At 39.3% G+C, this 9,910-nt stretch overlaps 1 protein-coding gene across 3 annotated transcripts in view; it reads right to left on the reverse strand.

Annotated features, from left to right (window-relative positions):
* The window catches only part of CEP126 (centrosomal protein 126), an 84,191-nt gene extending 79,354 nt beyond the window's left edge, over nt 1–4,837 (reverse strand). For 2 of the 3 annotated variants that reach the window (XM_049889881.1, XM_049889882.1), the window contains exon 1: nt 4,472–4,837. In XM_049889881.1, coding sequence (XP_049745838.1) covers nt 4,472–4,599 — 128 coding nt within the window. In that variant the 5' untranslated portion in view covers nt 4,600–4,837. Of the gene's footprint in view, nt 1–4,382; nt 4,449–4,471 lie in introns of those variants that run through there. The other variant, XM_049889884.1, reaches the window with a different exon arrangement.
* Nucleotides 4,838–9,910: the final 5,073 nt, after the last annotated feature.

A 9,910-nucleotide genomic window follows, 5' to 3' on the forward strand; every position in this document is an offset into this window, starting at 1 on the left:
TCTTCCCCTGGTCTAAGAGCTTCTCTGTGCAGGAATTCTGGGTCCAAAGGAAGTGCTCTGCTCCTGGTGCTACTTTCTTGGTGGTATGAGGTCCCCGTTTCTCTGCTAGCTTCTGTTTTATCTCTTGTAAGATAAAAAGTGATGCAAGTCACGCCCCAGGAAAATTCCCTTTACATTGGATCAAAGTTGTGACCTAATCCTCTTTAACATAACCTCATCTTGCCTCGCTAACCACAGGCAGAGATTAGGATTCACAACACATAGGAAAATTACAATCACAAAATGGAGGACAACCACTCAATACTGGGAATCATGGCCTAATTAAGTTTACACATATATTTTTGAGACACAATTCAGCCCATGACACATGGATATTTATTAAACATCTCGTGGGACTGGTTCACAGGGTCTGAAGGCTTAGGACCATAGTCTTGTGGGACAACCTAGTCAACTGACATGTTTTACATCCTAGTTTGATGAGTAGCATCTGGGGTCTTAAAAGCTTGGGAGCAGCCATCTAATATATAACTGTTTGTCTCTACGCATCCGGTGTAAAAGAGAATGATGGAAACCAAAGACTCAGAAATGAAACTAGTTCATGGGACTAATTACATGAACCACGACCTCATCTACTCTGAGACCAGAAGAACTAGGTGGTGCCTGGCTACCACTACAGCCCATTCTGACCAGGAACACAATAGATGGATGCTGATAGACTGGGAGCAAAATGTGGAACAGTACTCAGATTCATAAAAAGTCCAGACTTACTGGACCGGCCGAGACTGGAAGACTCCCCAAGACAACTGCCTTGAGATATTTTTTAAACCTTGAACCAAAACTATTCCCTGAGGTCATCTTTTAGTTAAATAACAGACCAGCTCACAAAATAAATAATATCACCCTTGCTCCTTAAAAAAATCATCTGTATGAGACCAAACGGTCTAAAAAAATATGTATATCAATTTCAAAACCTCAGAAGAATAGGGTAATGTCAATTTTTTTTTAGAAAGAGAGGTAGAAAACCATTATTATACATTAGCAAAATAGAATATGTCCCATGTTTGATTATTAATTTTTATTTTCTTCATTGGTGAATTGTCAGTTCAGACGCACTGGTCATCTACAGAAAACTTGATTTTTAAAAATCACTTTCAATAAATTCAATACAGATAGGATAGATATTAACCCTCTATTACAGTCAGTTCAAGTATTTTCTCCAGACATTCCCACTTTTATTTAATTATGCAGTTTCTCCTTACACTGGTTTTAATTTTTAAAATTACCTTTAAACACGTACAAAACATGGAATTCTATTTTCTGTTGGATTTCTTTAATAACTCTGCATTTATATTATATTTACCCTTTTTATTCAGTCCAAGTTAACTTTGGGATGTAGTATAAGGTGTGACACAAAGGTAGAGACAGTGAACATATATTAATGTTTTTAGAAGACTGAATCAGACAGATATTAAAACATAGCCAATAGGGTTCTTGTGATCAAACAGTCTGTTAATTCTAAGTATAGGCAATCTCAGCATGTTTACAGGCTGTAGGGAAAGAAGGCCACTAGAAAGAAATTGAAAGTAAATTATGTGAGGTGGGGATAACTTATGATGCGGGGTTACTAAGAAGAGAAACCCAGTGCCATCGATTTGATTCCGACTCCTAGTGACCCTATAGGACAGAGTAGAACTGCCCTAAAGAGTTTCCAAAGGGATGGAAATAAGGGCACAAGTGAATGGATTCACCTTCTTAAAGTGAGTCTAGAGGGAAGGTGGGGAGGAAAAAAAAGACGTGGCAGAGTGGAGGGAGGGTGTAGGTGTGTGTTGTATGTTGGGAGGGACCTGAGGAAGTTCATGTCATCAATTAATTTTCTTACAAAGAAGTGGTAAGATAGTCTACTTCGAGTGGTGGAAGATGATAAAGATCCAGCATAGGCATTAAGATGAATAAGACAGGACCCTGCTCAGGTGAAGCTGGAAACCATGAATCTTCAATACTGTCACATTACACTGTTTTGTGACTTTTCTCAGGCAGTATTTTATTTTTCAAGTGAAGGAGTAGAGACGTAGGATTTTAGTAGTCTGGGTGGTTGAGGAAACTCTGGTGGCATAGTGGTTAAGTGCTACAGCTGCCAACCAAATGGTTGGCAGTTCAAATCCACCAGATGCTCCTTCGAAACTCTATGGGGTGGTTCTACTCTGTCCTGTAGGGTCACTACAAGTCGGAATCGACTTGACAGCAATGGGTCTGGTTTTGGTTTGGATGGCTGAAGTATGAGTGGTGCAGAGAATCAAGGATGTTAGTGAGAGCATAGTTCAGCTCAAGAATAGGATATAAACTGGGTAGGGAAGAAAGTATCAAGGTGGGTGCTATGATAAAATGGAGTTATTTGTGAAAAAAACAGGCATGGTATGAAGGGGGATATGAAACAATTTTCTTTAAATTCACTTTTTTAAAAAACAATTTGTATTTCTATTTAAATTTTTATAAAGGAGTGAAATGACAGAAAATTAGCAAATTTTAATCAGATGAATTTCTTAAGATTTTGCTTTTTTTTATAGCTTTGAGAATCACAATATTCTGACTCAATGAGAAAACATCTTTGGCAGGAAACTGGATGGCCTCTGAGTATTAAATTCTTATTCAGAAATCACGTGTAGAAGTTTTAGGAGCATGATTTCTTTTGTCCTATGATTTATGGTTTCCTTTTTTTTTTTTTTTAATTTAGTCACTCATTTAATGAATTTGAGTACATACTCTGTACCGGGTATTCAACGGGAAACATTACAGCCACTAAGAACCTCCAAAATAATACTTACGAAGTTGTTTTAGTGTTTCTCCAACTAGTAAACATAATGATAGCTCTTGATTTAGTATCCTTAGTGTTTATTATATTAAAAAAGTAATTCTTCTAGTCCAATTTAAAATCTTTATTACTAGCAAAAAAGTTGTTGAATTTTATCAAAGCCTCTTGGGCAGCTATTGAAATGATCTTTTACTACTTGCTTAATTTTAACTATATTTTTAGTAATATTTCTTTACAGAAAACCACCATTGCAGTCTGGAATAAAGTCTATTTAGTTGTGTTCATTCAATGTATTGTTGAATTCTATTTACAAACATTTTCTTTGATGTTTGTAATCAATGTTCATACCACATAAAGTTTAAAAAATTAAGTCTACGATTGTTTCATTAGTGGGAATAATGGAAAGATACTTTGTTAACGAGCCATTTGCAATGCTTTTCTATTTTCAATTTAGAAATAAATCAGGATCAGTGTAATAGGAATTCAGTGTCCAAGAAAATATAATGCCAAGGTGGCAGAGCAAAATTCATATAGGAATAATCCTATTTATTTCAGAGAACATATTTGAGAGAATAGTTCTGAGGTCTAGCAGGGGCAAAAGCCAAAATGAATGGGGTTAACAATTAACAGAAAAAAAGAACTAGAGGCTGCTATTGCTGGCTACCATTTTGAGAACGTGGGCACAGAAAGAAAAGACAAAGAAGGAATGGAAGCTTGAGGAAAACATCATCAGAGAAGGGATATTTTCCCATTAGTGAAGATCTCTACATACCTGTCTTCCTCACTAGATTTGTATTCCTAGCACCTAGCACAGAGTCTGCCGTAGAACAGACACTCAGAGAATAAAGCAACCTCCCAGAAGAAATGGGAAACAACAGATTTAGGAAGATGGGTTAACTTGGAAAGAGAAGACACTCCATTCTCTGACAAGAATGAAGGTGATTATACAGCACCATCACTGCCAACCAAATCCTTTGAGAGTACAAAGGTTAAATTCTAATTATCATAATATTCTCTAAAGGAATTAACAGGGTTTACATATTTTAGAAAAACCAAAAAAATTCACATTAAAAAAACAAGTTTCTACAATGCAACCAACAGGAACATCAAAGATGAGCTAGGCCAATTTCTTAGGAGAAGAGTCAGAGATAATCCAGTTTGTGAAGCGTACAGGTCCTCTGCGTCCCATTTCCTCTCTGCTTTCTGACAACAGACGTGGCAGAGGATGGAAACAAAACAAATTATTCTGGTAAATGGATTACGGGTGTGTTGGGCTAACGGTTAAAACGGACTCTTTCAGGACAACAAAATATTTTACTTATTTGTGCAATTCCCCTCTCTAAGTAGCATGATAAGGGGTGGATAATATGCAAGTAAAGAACATAACGGCATAATTCTAGAAGGCAAAAAGAATCTCTACATAATACCTGGTTCATGTATTTCAAAATTCGCAAAAATTTTACACCGAAGTTAAGGAATGGGGGTGGGATAAATAGGTGGTGGGGAAGCGGTCACAGAATTAGATAAGATGTTATAAATATCCGCACTAAGATGACTTTCTAGTTTCCATCACCTTGCGTCGGTGGCAATGATCTCACGGAAAAAAGGATCGGCCCTGTTTCCAACAGCGTTACCCCGGCAGCCCCCGGCTGGGAAGGATACAGGTTAGCGCCAAGTCTGTGACGCCCGCTGCTGTCCCGAGGGCGGAGGGGGGCTCTGGTGCGGGTGTCCGAGGATTCGGCGCCCAGGTCTGCCACCGCGCTCTGGGCCCCGGGCCTCCCGGCCAGCATCCTTCACCTCCGCGCCGCCGCCCCGCTCGCCCCTAGCGCCTCCTTCATGGCAGCTCCGGGTTCCTCCTCCTCCTCGGCCCCTCCCTGCACTCCGTCTCTCGAGCCCCTGGTCACGGGCGCGGAAGGGTCGGCTGCGGCGGTCCTGGCTCCCGCGCAGGGGCACTGGTAGCTGGGGCGGCGACGGCAGCTGCGGCGGTGGAGCTCTTGCCCGCTGACGCCGCCGCCATGTTGACAACCAGCCGACGCCGCGTCCTTCGCGACGGAAACCAGGGAGCCGGGCGAGGCGGCGTGGGGCAGGGCGTCCGAGGTAGCCAATAGGAGGCCCCAGCGGCTCTCCCAACCCACTCAGCTCAGAGCTCAGGAGCACGCGTTTGTGAGGGAAGGGAAAGCTGGATTTTGCTTTAGGGGTTGGGTGACTCAGTTCTATCTACCTTTTTTTTGTAGATGTTTTTGTTGGATATTGAGAGCGATGAAAGACAGTGAGATGCAGAATTCCCAGATACAGACAAATGTCACCCTTGAGGATAATTTGGGGTTGGGTTTGTTTAACTACCGAATCCCGTTGTGTTGTGAGTTGTCTTTTCTTGAGGCATCACTATCCCCAAACGCTCTCTTTAAAAAACTATAAAGTGGAAAATATCCTTCCCTACATTCTCTCACCCAGTCTATATTGCTTTTGCTATTCTCTTTTGTCTTCTTGCCATTGCCCCACTCATACAGTTTGCATTTCCCGGACCCCTAATGCCAGCTTATTGCTGCCAGATTCTGGAAATGGACCATCAACAACAACGTCAGCCTGGAAAGATGCCCAGATTTAATTTAACTTTGTTTGTTATCAGCTGGTCTCTCCTCTCTCGGCATCTCATTGGTTTGCCACACAGTATATTAACATTAAGAAGCCTGACTTGGTTTCTCAATTGCCACAATTGTCTGCTCCTATGTATCTGAATCTAAATATCCTGGGAAAATATGCCAAAGGAGACCATCATATTGAAACTGTTTGGCACCATTTTCAGGAGCTAGGAAAAATTATATTTTGAGTCATCAGTTTAATGGCTATGCAAGTGGAAATTTTGAAGAGTCAGACTTTTTGTTGGAGCACATAGAAATTCTGACTGTATTCCAGCCACTTTTTCGTGAAAACAGAATGTGCAGACCAAATAAAGATCACTCACCCACCATTCAAATGTCTCTGTGAATCAACTTGTTCGTTTTTAGCGTTTAAATAATAAACTTTTCCATCTGAAACTATTTAAAAAGGAGCTTTTGCAAACCAGGATGCAATGACTCAACTTGCAATGTGGTTTGGGACTGAGATTTTAAAGTGCCTCAGCAAATCTAGTATTGATTTAAAATACAAAACACAGAAGCCCCCTTCAGGACAACACAAAGAGGGATAGAATATATGATCCTGCCAAAGAAAGGCTAAATGTGTACACATTGACAATTAGCTAGCACAGCAAGTTTTTAGCTGGTCCAGCTAAAAACTGCTGTCCCCACTGCTATCATCACAACCCTGCTTCTCTAGGGCTGGTTTGAGAGAATAAGCAAAGTAGGACAGTGCAAAATACACATAAAACTGAGAAGGTTGCAGTTGTTATTTGGAGTAGTTAGGCATGTTTAGCCTCCCTGAGAACCTGGCGTTTGCCATATTATCACTTCGGTGTCTCATAACTCCTAGGTACTTCATTGCTTTGTCATATGGTGTGTTAGCAGTAAAAACATGACTTGGTTTCCGAAATGCCTACAATTGTTTGCCTACTTAAGCATTTTTGATTCAAATGTTGCTTAAAAATGACCCTTATCAAGAAGAAAATAAATTTTAAACACAATATTGCCAGGCTTTTTTTTTTCTTTAAATTATTTATTTCTTTTTTTCAAAAAATTAAGCCAGCTTTTCACTCTTTTAGGTTGTACAGACCTAGATTCTTTAAAAAAAAAAAAAAAACCCTTTAAGATTAGATATTTGGATAACAAAGACAATTTGAGCCTTTTATAAATTTTATTTCTTGATGGGAAAGGCAAGTATTACTCAAGCAATAAAAAAGAATATGCTAAAATCCTTAAATTTTGAAGGCTAACCAATGGCTAACACTTGCTGTCAGCATGTCTTCCAGGACTATTTATTAAATTAAACATTTTTCTAGATTTTTGAAAATTTTAATGGTAGTACTGGGGCTGGAGAATGGTTTTGCCCATGTCACTAATATCAAGATTAATAATAGTCAACAGATGAATGGATAAATAAATTACGGTATATTCACACAAAGGAATACTACGCATCAATAAACAACAGTGACGAATCTATCAAACATTTCATAACAGGGAGGAACCTGGAAGGCATTATGCTGAGTGAAATTAGTCAGTTGCAAAAGGACAAATATTGTATAAGACCACTATTATAAGAACTTGAGAAATAGTTTAAACTGAGAAGAAAACATTCTTTTGGGGTTACGAGAGGGCAGAGGGAGGGAGGGTGGGAGAGGGGCATTCACTAATTAGATAGTAGATAAGAACTACTTTAGGTGAAGGGAAAGACAGCACAAAATACAGGGGAGGTCAGCACAACTGGACTAAACCAAAAGCAAAGAAGTTTCCTGAATAAACTGAATGCTTTGAAGGCCAGCGTAGCAGGGGCAGGGGTCTGGAGACCATGGTTTCAGGGGACATCTAAGTCAATTGGCATAATAAAATCTATTAAGAAAACATTCCACATCCCACTTTGAAGAGTGGTGTCTGGGGTCTTAAACGCTAGCAAGCAACTGTCTAAGATGCATCAATTGGTCTGAACCCACCTGGATCAAAGAAGAATGAAGAACACCAAGGATACAAGGTGATTACGAGCCCAAGAGACAGAAAGAGCCACATGAACCAGAGACTACATCATCCTGAGATCAGAAGAATTAGATGGTGCCTGGCTACAACCTATGACAGCCCTGACAGGGAACACAACAGAGAACCCCTGAGGGAGCAGGAGAGCAGTGGGATGCAGACCCCAAATTCTTATAAGACCAGGCTTAATGATCTGACTGAGACTAGAAGGACCCTGGTGGTCATGGCCCCCAGACCTTCTGTCGGCCCAGGACAGGAACCATTCCCGAAGCCAACTCTTCAGACATGGATTGGACTGGACAATGAGTTGGAGAGGGATTTTGGTGAGGAGTGAGCTTCTTGGATCAGGTGGACACTTGAGACTGTGTTGGCATCTCCTGCCTGGAGGGGAGATGAGAGGGTGGAGGGGGTTAGAAGCTGGTGAAATGGACACGAAAAGAGAGAGTGGAGGGAGAGAGAGGGCTGTCTCATTAGGGGGAGAGTAATTGGGAGTGTAGCAAGGTGTATATGGGTTTTTGTGTGAGAGACTGACTTGATTTGTAAACTTTTACTTAAAGCACAATAAAAATTATTTAAAAAAAGATTAATGATATTTATGCTGAAATATAAGAATTTTAGAAACAACAAATTTTTACCTTTTAGCTTTTATTCATTCCATTGTATTTTAATGGATTTAGGAGCTAGACAGACTTTATGCCAGTACTTAAAAGAGTTTACACTTCCAAGGTTACATTTGAGAAGATAAACACCTGCAATCTGGGTAGCTGCTAAATAGTGGTTTGATTTGGTTGAAACTGAGGTATTGATAACTATAAATATACTAGAAATAACTATAGATTATATAGTTATTTATTGTATATTTATATTATATAATTATAACTATAGATAAAACTATAAAACTAACCCTGAGCCTAGGGTTTACTCACTGCTTCCTCTGCTCCACCAGAGAGGGAAGAAGTGAAAAGATGTAGAAACAGACTAATTCCATAATTGTTTATAAAAAAAGTCAATTGATGGTCTAAAGCAGGGATCAGCACTTTTTTGGTAGAGGACCAGAGAGTAAGTATTTTAGACTTTGCAGGACATACAGTCTCTGTCACAGTTACACATTCCTACTGTTGTAGCAAGAAAGAAGCCACAGACAATACATAAATGAACGACGGGGCTATGTTCCAGTGAAATTTATTTATGAAAACAGGCAGCAGGACAGGTTTGGCCCTTAGGCTATTGTTTGCTGACCCATGGTCTAAATAAATAGAGGTTTAAGTACATTATGTAGCATTTTAGAAAAAATGATAGCCATTGGAAAAATAATATAAGCCTTCTAATCTATCAAAAGAAATATACAGAAAAGCAACAACAAAAAATATTCTATATGAAAATATGTTTTTAAGGCAGAAAAACCAAAATTACAAAAATATAAGAAAAACTAACACTGATATTATCTATAACCCATTGCTGTAGAGTTGATTCCGACTCATAGTGATCCTGTAGGACAGAGTTGAACTACCCCATAGAGTTTCCAAGGCTGTAGATCTTTACAGAAGCAGACTGCCACATCTTTCTTCTGGAGCAGCTGGTGGGTTCGAGCCGATGACCTTTCCGTTAGCAGCTGAGTGCTTAACCATTGTGCCACCATAGACTAAACTCATCACTTAAAGGAAAGAGACCCTCACCTTGTATCACAAACCAAAACTCAAATATATGTTACATACAAGAGACACATGTAAAGCAAAATGATTTAGATATACTGAAAATAAAACGATGGGAATGGTACACCAGAAAATTGTATCAAATAGGAAAATAAGGCCAGGATCTTAATATCAGACAAGGTTGGATTCAGGGGTAAGAGAGTGAAGATGATAATGCATGTCTCAGGAGAGAAGATGTGACAATTACATGAGAATGTGCACGAAAGAGCTTAACACAGTTCTTGACACATAAGAAGGAAACATGAGAATCTCCTACTAATACTGTTAGAATACTACAAAACCCAAGTGATAATGTGGCAAGCAGAGAATGCAAGTTAGCATTTAATCCCTTTGTTAAGCCTGTTGACTACATCACAAAGTACCACCGGAAAAACCTGTTGTTGGAGCTAAGCTGTTTGTTAGATTTACTGCAGCAAAATTCTTAGCAAATCTTGAGAGGCAACTCATTAGTCTTGATAAATAAACTGTTTAGCTTTTCACAGTTTTACCTTTCAGAGGTATTTTCTGGAGCATGCAGAGAAGTTATTTTTGCGTGGTACCAGTATTATTTAACATAAAAAAAAATTAGGGGCAAAGAATTATGTGGGCTTCAGTTATTACACCTCACATAGATTTTAAAAACAGAGAGAAAAACAAGAAAGATAGTATCATTTTTTATTTTTCTTGCCTACTTGCATTAATTGAGGAGCCCTGGTGGCGCAGTGGTTAAGCTCTCGGCTGCTAACCGAAAAGTGGATGGTTTGAACCCACCAGCTGCTCTGGGAGAA

Source organism: Elephas maximus, chromosome 7 (genome assembly GCF_024166365.1).
Source record: "Elephas maximus indicus isolate mEleMax1 chromosome 7, mEleMax1 primary haplotype, whole genome shotgun sequence".
In the NCBI taxonomy this organism is placed as follows: Eukaryota; Metazoa; Chordata; class Mammalia; order Proboscidea; family Elephantidae; genus Elephas; species Elephas maximus.